The sequence below is a fragment of the Dipodomys merriami genome, unplaced genomic scaffold, assembly GCF_024711535.1.
Source record: "Dipodomys merriami isolate MVZ:Mamm:240054 unplaced genomic scaffold, mDipMer1.0.p SCAF_136, whole genome shotgun sequence".
In the NCBI taxonomy this organism is placed as follows: Eukaryota; Metazoa; Chordata; class Mammalia; order Rodentia; family Heteromyidae; genus Dipodomys; species Dipodomys merriami.
In genome coordinates this window covers 352,748-369,467 of record NW_027202671.1, presented here as the reverse complement: position 1 = coordinate 369,467, position 16,720 = coordinate 352,748, and the positions used below count along the sequence as shown (strand labels likewise).

At 49.4% G+C, this 16,720-nt stretch overlaps 1 protein-coding gene across 1 annotated transcript in view; it reads right to left on the bottom strand.

The window, feature by feature from the left end:
* Positions 1-442: 442 nt before the first annotated feature.
* The window catches only part of LOC138825219 (transcription factor ATOH8), a 29,764-nt gene continuing 13,486 nt past the window's right edge, over positions 443-16,720 (bottom strand). Inside the window, exon 3 of the mRNA XM_070019610.1 lies at positions 443-1,474. Within this exon, the coding sequence (XP_069875711.1) occupies positions 1,469-1,474 (6 nt within the window). The 3' untranslated portion in view covers positions 443-1,468. The remainder of the gene's footprint in view (positions 1,475-16,720) is intronic.

Sequence of the window (16,720 nt, the reverse complement as noted above, 5' to 3'; positions counted from 1 at the left end):
GAGTTTGAGGCTAGTCATGTAAGGTGGGAGAAAACTCCCACCTTAAAACAATGAAAAGCTGGCTATGTGGTATACACATGTCATCCAGCTGTGTAAGAAGCATCAATAGGACCAAAATCTGGGCTGGTCCCAGGCAAAAAGCAAGATCCTATTTGTAAAACTAAACCAAAAAAGGCTGGAGGCAGGGCTCAAGTGGGTAGAGAACTTCCCTAGCAAGTGTAAGGCCCATTATTGCTTCCTCCTACCCCCCACCCACCTCCTCCCTGCCCCCAAAAAAACAAAAACAAAAACAAAACCTGGCTCTGTCACTCTCCAGCCTTGTCTCTTCGGGGCCTCATTGTCTGGATGGCAGGATTAACAATAATAGGACCCTCAACCTCTAGATAAACACCAGCCTCCTTCTTTAAAACTCCCCAGCCAATGATCAGTCGAAGTCCTGGTCACACATCAAGTCTATTCAACACAAGCATTTTCTTTACATGTTGGGACTTTTACTTCAATTTGAAGCAGATGGTTGAGCACAGATGTGAACAGCTTTGGCCTCTGGAGTACAAGGGAGGAGCAGGCCTTGGTTTTGAACATGCCCCTCCCCCACATACTGGCCCATTTCCGTGGTCCCTTCCTCCCTCTGCCCTTCTGCCCATCCAGCCATAGACCACTGGCCTCCAGCAGGGTGCCATCTTGTCTGCCCAGTTCCAACAGCTGAGGGGGAACACTGGGGAGAGGCAGCTGATAGGGGCTGAGCTCTGGAGCAAAGGTCTTTGGGTAGGTTGCCTTGGGGCAAGTCCCTTAGTGAGGTGTGGGGGGAATATTGCTTCTTTCCCCTCTTACTCCCTTCTCTGATACTCAAGGCCCAAGAGAGAGCCTGAGCCCCAGGAACATAAAGAATCAGAGTTAGACACTTAGGCAGCCAGGTACCCTCCACCCAACCTCCTTCTCATGGTCCCAAGAAGGCTTGTCATGTATCCATACAGCTCGGGGTCCAGTCGTGGACACAACGCTGGATTAGAGGACCAAGTGCTTCTGATGGCACCAAATGTCCATTCCTTGTATGAGTTCCGGGTGAAGGTACTGGCTCATCTTTGGCTTGAGATGGGACGTGGACAACAGGAGAAAAAGAATTCATGGAGCAATGACGTGGCTTTTCACTGTTGGGTTTTATCCCCCCCCCTTTTGTTTAGTGTCTCTGTAGAATCTTTGGCAATAAACTTCTGCAGCTGAGCACTGCCTCCCCACCAGGCAGAGCCCGAAGTACAAAATAACCACAGAGTGACTGGGTAAGGGCAGAAGGGGAGAGGGAGGCAGGCTGCTGCTGTCCTTGAAGACCCTGAGAGGCAGTAGGTGGACTGAGCATCTGGCAGCATCTTGGAGAAGACAACAAGCCAGGCTGGTTTGGCAGGCTCCCCGTCTCCTCAAGCCTGGCTAGGAAGTGACCCACAGCAGTGTCCTTGGTCTTGTCCATCACGTGTCATTCCTGAAAGAAATGAGCAACCATCAGAAAGAAGCGCCCTCTAATCATCCTGATGCCAAGTGGGCACCCCCAGAATGTCCTCTCACATGATCCCCACGGCTCCTGCCCCAGAAAGACCATCACACTTGTGGACCTGGGGCAGGAGAGTGTACCTTGTGGGGCACAGTTAACAAATAGAGCCAGATTTGAATCCAGGACTGGCTACCCCCCAAAGCCCACACTGTCCCTTTCCTCCACAACTCTGGACTTAGAGCCCCTGATGTCTGGTTGGCTTGTGAGGAGGGACCCAGGGTACTGACACCATGATCCACAGGGATCCCAGTCAGGCTCATCTGGGGAGGGGGGGACTCCTCTTCAGGCTAGTTGGCCCCCACTGGAGTGGCTGTCCATGGTACCTCTTCCCCCACACAGTTTGGAAAGGAACATTATACCAGGAAGCCCAAGGTGCACTCTATATGCAGCCCCTCAGCTGCCAGCAAGGTGACCTGATACAAGTCACTTAACTTCCCCATCTGCCTAAGCAGATCAGTCATTTCCAAACTTCCTTCTAAGCAGTAGAAATCAAGTGTGACCTGTGGAATGCTGACCCAACAAACAGATTAACCCTTCTGTCCTTTTGGGTGATCAGAGGGTAAGGGGGACAGGGACAGAGAAGGACTGAGTTCTATTGTGCTTTCTCCACTGGTGACATGGAGACATCCCGAGAACCCGAGAGTTAAGGGAACAGTTTGGAAATTGCTGGATAAGACCACCTTAAAGTCTGTAGAAACCCTGACCTGCTGCATCTGTATTGGCAGTTGAACCTGATGCTCATCTGGAGAAAACTGATCAGAGGATGTACCTTGCTTCCAAGAATGGGCAGGAGGAAGGGAAGAAAGTTCATGGGCAATGACCCTCTGGGGAAGGTCAAAGCTAGTAGGAGGGGGTGGTGGTGTCCAAGTCCACCTGGAACGTGGACAAGAATACACAGGCTCCCTCCCTTGGACCAACACACTCCCAAATAAAGCGACTGCACATCCTTCTCTCCGTCCTGCAACAACCCTGAACATAGCTTAGTACTTCTTGTTAAAGCAAAACATCTGTCAGGAAGATCAGACATGCCAGAGTGCTTCCTCACATCCCATCTCAAGGTAATCGGTTGTGAGCACAGAGAGTTAGGTGCTAAAAGCTGGAGGCAGCAGGATTTGAATCCAGAACGGCAGTGTTTCTTCTACCACACAGTGGCTGCCCGGGTGAAGTGAGGCTTGGGGAACAGGAAGCAGCCAAACCATGAGGCTAGAGGGCTGCTAACCACAGGCCTTGGTGTGTCTTAGAGGCCAAAGGCGCCAGTAGAAGCTCAGCCAAGATGTGGTCCAAGATCCAATAGGCTGGGCCAGGCTGGAAGCAGGGTCCAAGCCCGATGAAGGCTCAGGGCCAGGGGTAGGAAAGCTGTCCAGCTAATGGTGGCTTAGTGGGGAGAAAAGGAAAAGTGAGAGGCGGGCAGGGTCTTGATGTGGTAAATCCTCGGCTCACATTCTCCCAGTCCACTGTGCTTGGCTGGCCCCAGCAGGAATCTGCTTTTTGTTACTGAGTCTGCAGAGGAGGATTAAGAAGCGGAAAGGAAACCCGTGGGGATGGCACTGGGTCTGTGGTTCACAGGGTGATTTACAGACCCCCGTCATCCCGGCGCTGGCCGCCTGGGCGGGCCCTGCCATGGACCGGGCCTTGAGCTTTTTTCTTCTCCAGCCTGCCTGTGGTTTGGGGAACTTGTGGAAGGCCGGAGCCATCCTCCTGGCCACACTGTGAAGGTGGCTGGGGCAGCCTAGGCCAGCAGCAAGGCCTGTTAGATCTCAGACCCTGCTCAGCCACAGCTGCCACCCACTCGTCAGGAGACTGGGCTTCAATTCTTGATCCCACCTTTTCTCCTGGGTCTACATTCCACTTGCGTGCCCATCACCCACCTCCTCCCAGGAATTCCAGCACATGCACGTCCAGCCAGGGAAGCTCATGTCCAGGAAGGCTCAATGAGAAAAACACGGGAAGGCCTCGGCCAGCAGGACATTTTCTACAGTTACATGGCTATGTGGCTTTGGGTAATCCTCTCCCTCTCTGTGCATTAATTCCTTCTCACTTATAGTATAAATGGATTTGCATTCCCCAAAGCATTCTGCGGGACTAACCAGTTAGAGTATAGCAGGAGTTTGGGCAACACCATAGATTGTTTTGGAATGTATATTAACAAATAAAGGCTCCAAAAAGTTCTGCAGTAGCCAAGTACTGGTGACAAATGCCTATAATCCTATCTACACAGGAGAGTAAGATCTGAGGGTCATGGTTTGAAGCCAGCCCAGGCAGGCTGGGTATTTCCAATTACCCATCAAAAAGCCAGAAGTAGAGATAGATATGTATGGTTCAAGTGGTTAGGCGCTAGCTTTGAGCAAAACAAGCTAAGAGACAGCACTCGAGACTTGAGTTCAAGTCTCAACACACACACACACACACACACACACAGGTCCTACAGTAAAAAAAAAAAATTCACGTGATTTTGTTTACCCAGTCTTCTCACAGCAGATTTGACCATATTGTTTTGACAGTTTCATGAGTAGAAACACTCTTGACCTCTGATAATGCTGTAAAAAGGCATTATTACCAAGAGCTCGGAGGAAGGTTTCAAGACAGATAAAGCTGTGACACTCAAGAAGAACTTTCCGAAGGCACCACAGCCTTACTGGCTGCTTGCACATGGTTGCTGCTTTTCCACTGAGGAGCCATGGACAGCTATGAGCATCCAAACTCCAAGGCCCAGGAGAGGAAGCTGATTAGTCCAACCATGGCCAATTCCTTCCTTTAGACCAATCTGCTGTGGCTAAGGGTTAGGAAACAAACCAATGCCATGGCCTCTTATTTGCATAATTGCAAATATAGGGTGAGTAAGCACTCCCCGTGTGACAGCCACACATGCCTCTGTCCACAGCACCACTTCCCTGTAGATTCACATGCATCGTACTCACAAAAGTTGAACTCTCCTGTGTAACTGTTTAAAGATAACAACAACAACAATGACGACAACAGAATACCAGTCCTGAGGTTAGGCCTGCTCTGTTCACTATTACAGCCTCTGCACTCTAGCAGAGTGCCTGGCTCACAGCAGCATCTCAATAAATACTTGTTGAGCTTTGCAGTAGCAGACATCTAATTGACTATGGCTTACACCTATCATGGCCAACGCTTCCCGTTTCCAATGGAACACTGAGCACTTTTGTAAACATGTCTGGACTTTCTGGGAATTCCTGCCGATGGGAGTGAACTCTAGAACAAACTCCATTGTTTTGCTTTTGTTCCCTTCCAGCTTATTTCTGATGAACTCTTCCTTGATTGTGCTGGGTCTTGTGAGGTAATTTTACCACCTTGGGAGCACTTAAAAAACAATTTTAATCTGTGTCATGTTGCCTTTTAAATTAACTGTTGGTCTATAATTTCCACTTAATCACTTTTCACTATTGCCAAGTTATACCTTTTTCTATATTTAAGTAATTTTATACAGCTTTCTATGTGAAGGGGAAAAAAATAACAAGTTTCAGATCCTGACAGACTTATTTAATTGGTCTATCCTAAAAAGAGCAGTCAGATTTCCAAAGCTGTTTTAAAACTAAAATATGGGGGCTGGGAAGGTGGCTCAGGCCTTGCATACATGAAGCCCTGGGTTCAATTCCTCAGCACCACATCAGCAGAAAAAGCTGCAAGTGCACTGTGACTCAAGTGGTAGAGCACTAGCCTTGAGCTGAAGAGCTGAGGGACAGCGCCCAGACCCAGAGTTCAGGCCTCACAATCAACAACAACAATAAAAAAAAAAAAAAAAAGGCAAAAACAAAAACTGCCAGGCGCCGGTGGCTCACTCCAGTAATCCTAGCTATTGAGGAGGCTGAGACCTGAGGATCATGGTTCAAAGCCAGCCTGGGCAGGAAAGTCCATGAGACTCTTATCTCCAATAAACTACTAGAAAAATGGAAGTGGCACTGTGGCTCAAGTGGTAGAATACTCGCCTTGAGCTGAAGAGCTGAGGGACAGCGCCCAAGCCCAGAGTTTAAGCCCTGTGACTGGCAAAACAAACAAAACTAAAATATGATATTATAGTATAAAATAAGATATTATAGTAGAAAGAATGTGAGAGGTACCATACAAGAGCAACACTATTTTGGGGGAAGGGGGGGGTCGGGGGTTGGTTGTGGGGCTTGAACTCAGGGCCTGAGCTCTTTTTGCTCAAGGCTAGCCCTCTACCACTTTGAGCCACAGGACCATTTCTGGTTTTTGAGTGGTCAATTGGAGATAAGAGTCTCACAGGGACTTTTCTGCCCTGGGTGGCTTTGAATGGCAATCCTCAGATCTCAGCTTCCTGAGTAGCTAGGATTACAAGCATGAACCACTGGCACCCAACTAAGAACCATGCTATTAAGGGTTATTTTTCCTTCTATACCAAATCTGTGCTAGAATGGCACGTTGTGTTGGCTCTGAATGCTGCTTCCTTCCTCAACCAAACCTTTGTTTCCTCATCTTTACAATGGGCCAACAATAGTACCTATGTTCTAGGTCAGTTGCAAAAACCCAGTGAGTTAGTCAAGCCACCCCTCAGACAAGGTCTGATACATAGTAGAAACCTTCTGGTGTGTGTCCCCATAGTCACGTCAGGCCCTCAATTTAACTAACTGGTTTTGCTAACTGGTTTGGTTGTTGTTTTGCCAATCCTGGGGCACTGTCTGGGCACTGTTCTGGAGCTTTTTGGCTCAAGTCTAGTTGTTCTACCACTTGGGCCACACCTCTACTTCTGGCTTTTTGCTGGTTAAATGTAGATAAGAGTCTCACAGACTTTCTTTCCCTGGCTGGCTTTGAACCGTGATCCTCAGATATCAGCCTCTTGAGTAGCTAGAGTACTAGGTACCTGGCTGACTAACTGGTGTTTGAAAACCTCAAGTGGCCTCACAGGCTGAAAATACCTCAAAACGTTACTGGAAAGAGTCACTTTGAAACAAATGTTACATATTGATCAATTTGCGTTCTACCAATTCTTAAAAACAAAACAAAAAACAAAAACAGAGTATGAAAACTTACATATATAGTGTCCTATTTTGTTTAGCTTCCTGAGTGCTGGGATTTCAGGCGTGTGCTATCCCATCCAGTTTGCAAATGCAGTTTTCAGATAAGAAAACACCTCCAGTACTCACTCCCTTTATCCTTAGGCCCCGCCACTAGCTAGATCTAAAGTCAATTGTGGGATCCCGGTGGGCTGGGGACATCTCTCACCAGGGCTCACTGTCACCTTATCTATCAGTGACACCACAAAAGCAGCTGCCAGCACACTAGCGCATTGTCAAGGCTGAGATAGGAGAAATGATTTTTTTTTACCCCCGACACAATCCATGCCCACCCACACACAGGTGCACCTCTGTGCAATAGAGCTCAGTGGTTAAAAATGCACCAGTCACAGCATCAGACTGAGTCCATGTAAATTCTGACCTCCCCATTCTACTGGCTATGTGACATTGAACAAGTTATTTAACATCTCTGTGACTCTGTTTCTTTATCTATTAAATGGTAATAACAGTATCTACAGCAAGAAGTTGTTTGGACCTGTTTGGAAGCTATATGTCAGTGTGTGTGTGTGTGTGTGTGTGTGTGTGTGTGTGTGTGTGTGTGTGTGTGTGTGTGTGTGTGTGTGTGTGTGTGTGTGTGTGTGTGTGTGTGTCCTGCCTCTTTATTTTCTCATCAGCAACTTGATAGGAACTGTATCTCCAGATCACCGTGGCTGTCCTCAGTAGGGGACAGAAGAGCTATCTATTTTATTAAGTATTTTTATTGTTATTAAAAAGGTGATATACAGAAGGGTTACTGTCATAAGTCAGGTAAAGAATACATTTCTTTCTGGACAATATCACTCTCTCCCAGTTTTTCCCTCCCATCCCCACTCACAAGTTGTACAGTTCATTTTCAACATAGTGTCCACTGAGTACCACTGCTGCATTTGTTCACCCTTGAACTGTCCACTTGATATGTGAAAACCCTCACTTCCTCATGCTTCTATTCTTTCAGTCCTTGGGCAAATGTTTACTCTGTGGTTAGATCTGGGATCCCCCAACAGACATGAAGGTTGCTTCTTCCAGTTCTGACATCCCTGGACGAGCCCCTTCACAGAAACAACCTTTTCTAGGGAAAGGCAGCCCCATGTGTTCTATGCTGATGCAGCTCAGATGGGCCTTTCCCAGTAGTTCTCAGCCACACACATGGCTGGTTGAACTTCAGATTCCTCTTGGCTACTCAAGGTCAAGCTGTGACTATCACAGTTTTCATGGGGCTCCAAGGTCCTTGAGGCTTCAGGGCTTGTGTTTCTTAGCTCTTTATTGTATTTCTGCATCCTTACCTGGAATAAGGCTACTGACTATGCTCTGACCTGCTGTCTGGGCTTGCCTCATGTGGACAGGTTGCAGACAACTGGAGGAGAGCGAGTCTGCTCCAATGCCAGACACCTGCATGTACATTGATGGGGTCAGCTCCTCTAGTCTGGATTTTCTGTTCACTGTGTTTGTCACTTAGCTCTGAGACCCAAAGACTACAGTGGAACGTTTGTTCTGCTTTGTTTTCCAAAGTGACCCTGCACCTAGAGCAGTGCTTTTTTTTTTTTTTTTTTTTTTTTTGTGGTTAGCTGGAGTTAAGAGTCTCACAGACTTTCCTACCCAGGCTGGTTTGTAACCTCACACTCCTAAGATATCTCAGCCTCCTGAGTAGCCAGGATTACAGATGTAAGCCACTGGCACCCAGGGATTGAGTCTCATATAAAGGTGCAGAGTCCTTTGGGTCTTTTCCTACTCATGGACATAATAAGATTATACAAGAGAGCAATCACTGTGGACAGGGAGGGAGAAAAAGCAGGTCACACTTCGTGAATCACCGCACTGGCTGTCTGTCCACTTATGCTTGTCCCCGGTGAAGAGGACAAGTAGCAGCAGAACAAGGTGGAAAGTGCTGCTGTTGTGGAGGGAGGGTGACTTGCAGCAATGCCAGGCCACTGCTTCTGGAAGGTTCCAAGTAGCTTCCTCCCTAGAGCTGCTCCCCATATACCTCACTGCCTAGCCCTGCCCTGTCACACTCACAGACCATTCTAAAGGCCCTTGAGACCTGGGGGAGCAAAATTAGAAAGTCTTGAATACCACCTACTGCCTTCTGGTATGACCTCCTTCCCGTGTGCACTAGAAAATGCCTGCTATATCAAAAGCCTTTCAGATCCTGACAGATGGTGCCTATGACACCCAGCATACCTATGCATGGTATGCATGTGTGTGTGCATACGCACATGTGCACGTGTATGTGTTCGCGCTCACGCGCACACAACACACACACACACACACACACACACACACACACACACATACAGTGCAAACACAGGCAGCAGAGAGAGACCCTGATGCTGTGTCTGGCCACAGAATCAAGCCCCTGGTGGGCAGCCTAGCCTTATATCCATTTTCTTGGCCACAATGTGAGGAGGGGACTCTTGGGTCCTTCTGTCCACCTTCCTGATGGACTAATATGACCTCTGGGAAATCCTCTTACCATATAGAGCTTCCAGTCGACAAAACTCTTTATAGCCATGTCGTTGAGCCTCTCCATCCCAGGCAGTGTGTCTGCATCTTAGGAGAAAGGCACATGCCTGTCTGGGCTGAGATTCAGAGTCCTGTTCCCTGACCTCATGCTACCAGGTAGCCCCTCAGCTCACAGTCTCAGCTTTGACAAAGAGGGGACAGAGGACAGCGGCAGCCTGGAGGTGGAGCTTACCCAGGCCCCACCCAGCTCCGTCCAGCTTTAGATGACTTCATTTCACATGCATGGTAAAAATGGAGAATCCATGGTGCTGGGAAGGTGGCTCAGTGGTAGAGTGCTTGCCTTGCAAGCATGAGGCCCTGGGTTCGATTCCTCAGCACCACATAAGCAGAAAAAGCTGGAAGTGGCGCTGTGGCTCAAGTGGTAGAGCACTAGCCTTGAGCTGAAGAGCTGAGGGACAGTGCCCAGGCCCAGAGTTCTGGCCCCATGACTGGCAAAAAAAAAAAAAAAAAAGGAGAATCCAGGAGGTTTCTGTAGGATTGAAGAGAATAACAGGCATCACAGGCTCTGTAACTGTAAGGTGCTGTATGCAGGGATGCAGCCTAGTTGCCTTGGTTCTATGGAATCCCAAGGCCACCGGCTGAAACAAGGCTAGTGGCACTGGCTGTGCAGACTGTGGCAAGAGTTACATGAACACATGACACTGGTTGGCTCCCCAGGGAGGAAGCCTCCAGGGTGAGCTATGTGGCTGTTACTTAGCAGCCCTTCTGGAAAGCTGACAGACCCTGACATTCTTTTTCAGGTTCAAGGAGAATATCCCTCCTTTAGGGAGGGTAGGAGCTATCTGGGGAGGTCTGACTTTCTTGGAGAGAAGAAATTCATTTCCTAGAGTGGCCCCTACCCTGAATAGGTACAGCTTGGGGATGAAGTGGTTGGTGCTATAGCAGCCACTATACAGTCATGAGGCAGAGAGGAAAAGAGGTCTGGAGACTTGAAACAGCTACTTCCCTTCATAATTCCTTTCTTGGTAGTACTGGGGTTTGAACTTGGTTCTTATAATTGGTAGGCAGGCACTCTACCACTTGAACTACTGAACCATGCCTTCAGCCTTTTCCATTTGTCTTCTTTTTCAAGTAGAGTCTCACTTTTTCCATGGTCCAACCTAGATTGAGATATTCCTATTTGCATTTCCCCCGTAGTGAGAATGACAGGTATACACCATCCCATCCAGATTTTATTGGTTGACATAAGAGTCTCATGAACTTTTTTTTAAGGACTTCAATCCTTCCGATCTCTGCCTCCCAGGAGTTAGGATTACAGGCATGAGCCAAACTTCTCAACTAGGAGCAATATGGGGCCCTATTCATTTCAGCTGCTTCTCAAGAATATTTGAAATGTAAAGCTTTCCTTTCTAAATCAGGGCAACAAGAGTACAAGCCAGGAAAGCCCGGGACCTTTTGTGTAGCTGTGTCCTGAAGCTCTTGATGAACCTCAGGACAGAAAGTCATCCCTCGCTGAGTGGGACCCAGCGTCTCCATAGAGAGGCTGACACCATGCAAAAGCGTACAGCATGGTGTAATGGGATATGCTGTGCCATACAACAGGTCATCTGAAATCCTCACTGTCATGGGAGACGTGAACTCCCACAGATTGTACAACAGGGCATCCCGGTGGCATCATAGCATACTATAAACTACTGCCCTGGACCACAAACACCCCTGTGCTGAGAACACGTGGTGGTTCTGCTACAGCTGGGGTAAGGTTCAGGGAGGGTTTCCAGAATGGGCAGAACTGAGCCAGGCAGATGGACAAAGAGACTGGAGAAGGGCAGCCCAGCCCGGGCTCCTCCTGGACCCAAAGAGGTGTGAGGAAGTCAGCAAAGCCTGCCCTTCTCTCCTTTCATTCCAGGGCTCCAGAACCCCACAGCCTGGGAGAGGCCACTTGGTGACTGATCCCAGGAGGTGCCCAGATTCCAGGCAGACATGTCCCAGAAGCCTTTGGTGGCAGTGGCAGCAGCCCGTTCTTTAAAAAGACTACATGTCATGCTGCAATCAGCTGTGGGCCCAGGCACTGGAGTGTTTATGGTTGTGACTTTGGAAGAGCAAAGCCCCCCCTCAGAGTTACCTTCTGATGAGCTGATAGGGGTCTCTCATCCTATCAGCTCCCCTACCACCCTATGCATGCATAATGTTCAAACTTGCAATCTGGGCTCCCCTGGGGTAATGGGTGGGACAACGTTCCATACTAGTGATACTTGGTTAGTACTGATGGGTCAGGACCTAGACACAGGGACGTCCCTAGCCACCTTCTTGCTTGCCTGTCCCCTCCAGTCCAGGTCTAAGGAAAATGGTCACTTTTAACCATCCCCAGCATGCATAACTTTGGAATGAAGGCAAGGAAAAGAAGAGGAAGGGAAGGAAGGAAGGAAGGAAGGAAGGAAGGAAAGAAAGAAAGAAAGAAAGAAAGAAAGAAAGAAAGAAAGAAAGAAAGAAAGAAAGTAAGTTCACCTGTATCCACAGAACTAAGTAGGTGGCCTTCAGGTACCCTTGAGGAAGACAAAGTTACACCTGGTGTCAGAAGAGGAAGAAACAACTTTAAAAGCAAACAACGAGGGGGAAAAGGGGGGGGGGGAGAATAAAAAAACAGATTAAAAAAAAAATCAAGAGCAAACAGCGGCGCCTGAGAAACAAGAATTCCAGCCGCCAACTTTTACAGCAACCAGCCCTGTTATTCATAAGCGAGTTTCCTCTCACAAAGAACCTTTTGCACGGTTTTCCCAGCTGCCTCCAAACCAGCTGCTCGCGCTGTTGTATCCTGAGTGATGATGAGGCTCTGAAAGGGCTTTTGGGGAACAGATGGCCAGGGGAGAGCTGGGGAATGTGCCAGCAGAGGGCCGGGCGGGCTGCCAAGGCCTGCGGTGACTGAGTGCTTGGGCTTCCAGCTCGCGTGCTTTCCCTGCCCTCTGCCCTCCGTGGCGCCAGCAGGCCTTCCCAGCGAGCGCTCGGAACATCTGGAGTCTGGGGCTGCCAGGAGGGAGGGGGGGCGGGCAGCAGGGGGGTGGGGGGGACCCGCTGTTCCAGCAGAGCTCCCATGGACTCCGCCGGCAGGCCCGCCGTGCAGAGCAGCTAATCAAAACCACAGCACCGAATGGGAACCAGGCGGCGCGATCTCAGCTGTAGCCCAGGGGCCGCCAGGCGACTTAACCCGGTGTCAGGCCCCACTGGCGGCACAGCCCTGGGGGGTGCTCAGAGCTGATGACACCCCCCACCCCCGGCCCACCCTACTCCTCACCACCACCAGCGCCACCACCAGCGGGCTGGTGGCTCCCTGCGGCTAAATGGAGCCTCCACGTGCTGTATAGCTGGCTGCTTACATAAGAGCTGTTGCTCCAGGCTGTTGCTCTAGGCATGGGGGGGGGGGGGGGGACGCAGGGAGGAGGGGAATCTCAAGAACATGGGCCACCATGCTGGACCTCAGACAAGCTCCAGAGGGACTTGGGAGGGCAGGACGTGGGAGTTGAGAAGCTTGGAATTTGAAACCAAACATGGAAAACGGGTTTAAAACTGAGTTCTGCCACTCACTAAACAGAGAACCCTGGCCTCAGTTTCCCTTTTTCTGGGTATGTGACAGTACTGAGGCTTGAACCCAGGGCCTCAAGTATTCACTTGGCTGGTGCTCCACCACTTGAGCCACAGCTCTGCGTCTGGCTTTTTGCTGGTTAACTGAAGATAAGAGTCTCATGGACTTTTCTTCCCAAGCTGGCTTCAAACTTCAATCCTCAAATCTCAGCCTCCTAAATAGCTAGGATTACAGGTATGAGCCACCAGTACCTGGCTCAGTTTCCCTTCTGTGCAGTAGGTAAAGCACTCCTGACTGGTGATTGGCCAAATGTAATAAGTAGAAGCAACATGGGTAAGAGGCACACTGTGGGCCACACCATCTGGCCGAGTAGCTGTTGGTGGCAATCTGTTTATTAGCATTTTCATATACCAAATGTTATGAGAGTTTCTTGGTTTGAATCCATGTCCTTTGAAATCCTGGATTTGAAGGCAGTATAGCTCAAGTGGTAGAGTGCCTGACTAGCAAGTGTGAAGCCCTGAGTTCAATCCCCAGCTTCACAAAAAGGAGAAGGAGGAAGAGAAGGAGGAAGAGGAGGAGGAAAAGGAGAAGGAGAAGGAGGAGGAGGAGGAGGAGGAGGAGGAGGAGGAGGAGGAGGAGGAGGAGGAGGAGGAGGAGGAGGAGGAGGAGGAGGAGGAGGAGGAAGAAGAAAAAATAATCCAGGGCATCTTGATTCACAGATTGCTAGCCCCTACTTTAAGGGTACATGATCAAGGGTTTGGGTTGAAGGGCTCAAGATAAAAGAATCCCCTACTCAGAACTTTTGGTCCTCATCTGACACCCCACCAGGAACCTGTCCTTATGAAGTTGTGACTTGATTGCTATAAATTTGTGTCATTGACTTTCTGACCCTCACAGAAAATGCCAACCCTTTCTAATACAGAATCTTGTTCGAGCCTTTCAGCAAGGTGGCAAGAAAGGTACCTGTGCTCTCATTTTACAAAAGAGAAAACTAGAGATCAGAGAGGTTCTGTCACATGGCCAGGTTCCCACAGGGAGATGTACCAGTGCCACGATTCAATCCCAGGTCTCTGACTCCAAAGTTCTACATCCTGGCTACTTCACAGTTTTGCAGAGGATCTCCCTGCTAGGTTTTCAAGCCTCTTAAATGACAGCGCTCACAAGAAGTGAAAAAAACCATAGATCTCTGTGAAGTGAATCCCAACACTACACATACACCCTTCCCTAGCCAGTGAGCCTTCCAGAGAGGAATCCTGACTCAGAGATGCTTAAGAAAGACCCAGCATGAGGCAACCCTACCTCAGGCCACCCAGAGAACATCAGAGGGCAGGCTTGCTTGGGAGGCTCCCCAGCTAATGACCCCGCCAGCCATGGTCCTGCCAGACTTGTGGCCTAACGGTGTCAAGTGTGAGAGGAGAAACGGCAGCTGAGAGAGCACTCTGCCTTAGAACAAACAGCTGGCGACAAACGTCTATGTAATTGGAATGCCAGAAAAAATAAATTGCATCCATTTTTATGACTGGAGGGGAATTTGATGGTGGTTTCCCACCCACCCCCCTTGTTTTTCGCCCAGCATAGACGCAAGGAGGGCTTTGAGAGCAAATGGTATTTAACTCAATAACTTGGCCCAGAGGATTTGGAAATGAACACCACCTCCCACCCGCCCCACTTCCATGTGGGAGGCAGGCAGCATCGTGGCAGGATCTGGACACACCTCTCTTACTGACAGGAGACCTCAGCCTCTCAGTTTTGGTTTCTTTATCCGTGCAATGGGACAACACTAGTCCCCACCCAGGACAGCTGGGGAAGTATAAATGAGGTGAACCATAGAGGTGATAAACACGTGACAGGCCCGGCATAGGATCAAGGCTCTGGGTATCCTTGGTATTAAGGCAGTGGTTTCAAATCCGTGTGAAATATCTGTGGTAGGCAGCAGGAAAGTAACTCGTGAACCAGGCAGTAAGGGAGAAAAGCAGGGATGGGGATGTAGCAAGATGGTAGCCTGGTGCAGTCTACTCCAAGGGTCTTGGGAATCAACCTTAAGATGCCCAATGAGGGTGACTACAGATATGACAGACAGCTGGGGACAAGGCCAGGGTAGTACCTTTGGTGGACAGTTGAGGGACAAAGCAGGGAGAGGGCAGGGGAAGGCTGCATCCAGCCAGAGCAGAGCTCTCAGGACCCTAGACTACACACGTGGGCCTGAGGGACAATCATCAACTGGGCTGCTGTTCCCAGGGCTGGTCCAGGGGCCCCTCAGACACCCTCCTTTTTCACCAACCCTCCACCATCCAAGACCAGAGTGCTACCTCAGTCTGGCTGCTGCATGGATGAGCAGAGTAGCTTATACCCAAAGAAGGGTCTCACCAAAGAGGGGTCTTCCAAAGAGGGGGGTCTTGCCACCTTCAATCTGTTATCACCACGAACCTCCCTTAATCCTACCCCCTACTCTGCCCCAGAGAGCAGCAGAGAACAGAGGAAAGATACTGAGCTTACTGAGCGGTACCTGTCCAATGCCATGCCAGGCTCTAGGAGGCCTAAGTGTGGGCATACCTTTACTTCCCCCATCACAAAATCCTGTTTATTTGATGCCATTGACTTTGTGACCCTCAAAGAAAATGCCAACCCTTTCTGATACAGAATCTTGTTCAAGACTTTCAGCAAGGTACCAGAGGCCTTGGGTATAGGCTGGTGGGGCCTCAAGCTGGCAGCAGTAGCTTTGTAAGAGGCAGAGAAACCCTGGCTAACACTATCTAGCCATATAGCACCCTTTTATACTTACTTCAGTAGGTTTCTATTCATTCTGTTCCCCTACCTCACCCCATGGCCTGCAACACACTGGAGGACAAGGACTTGTGTCTTTAAAGCACTGGTATCACCCATCAGTTTTAGTAGTAGCTGCTGCTGCTGCTACTCAATGGCTTCAAGTCACTATAAAAAGGGAGGGGGACCTAGATTGTAGACTATTGGTTGTCTCCTATTTCCCAGGTCTCGCAAGACCCCCTTTACCCAGATGTGGAAGAATAGTCCTGCACCTCCCCCCACCCTTCCTCTCTTCAGAAGCTTCCAGGAGTTGCTGCTTTAAAAACAGGAGCTACTGAAATGTGGCCCAGGGCCAGGTGCTTAACTGCTTTATCTCTGGCTGCAATAGAGTCCAGACTGCTTTCTTCAGAACCTTCTTGCCTCTTGCCCTGTTTCTTTGCTGGGTGGCCTCTGACAATGAACTATCTGAACAGCATCAGTATCCTGGCTTTCTAAAGCCCAGAAAGGGGGAACTCACTGGTCACAGATGGGGCTGAGATGAGCAGGCAATGTGTCTGGGAAAGTCAGGGAGTTCATTGTCAGTCCCGTTCTTAGCACAGCCCAGAGGTACAGGGGAGCTCCAGGGATCGGCCAGCGATTGCAGGTGATCCTGGGCGCAACATCTCATAGGCTTTCCTGAAAAAGGATCACTCAGCTTCTCCGGAGCAATTCCGGAATGAGAGAACATGACTGATGGCACAGTCATGTTGCCAGGACCAGCAAAGAGGCAGGAGCAGACGTCTGCCCACAGACCCAGCTGCCTAACCTCTGTTCCAGCCTCCTATCCTCAGAGTTATGCTTTCAACATGAGGCCTTGACCCCCAGTCAAAATGCAGCTGAGCTGTCAGGAGGGAGCTGTGGTTTGAATGTGATTCCAGTGTATATGTTGGAAATGTATTCTCCAAAGTTATAGGTAAATGGATTTGGAGATGAAGCCTTCGGGAGATAAACAGGGTGAGATGAGGTCCTCAGGGTGGGGTCCTCAGCAGTAGCTTTGTAACACGTAGAGAGACCCTGTCTAACGCTTTTAGCCAGGCTGTGTGACACCCTTCCACTAGGCCTTGAAGTAGCAAAAAGGCACTCATCAGACACCAGTGGTGCACTCTTGGGACTTCCCAACCCAGAACCACAAGCTAAATAAACTTCTGCTCTTTATAAATTACCCAGCCGTGATGTTTAGTGAAGCAAAAATACCAAATAGACTAAGACAGAGTGTAATAGTGAAGCTACTGCCTGCCATTCACCTCAGGATCTTGGTAACCCCAGCAGACCTGTGGAAGGCCTACCAACACCACAAGGGCT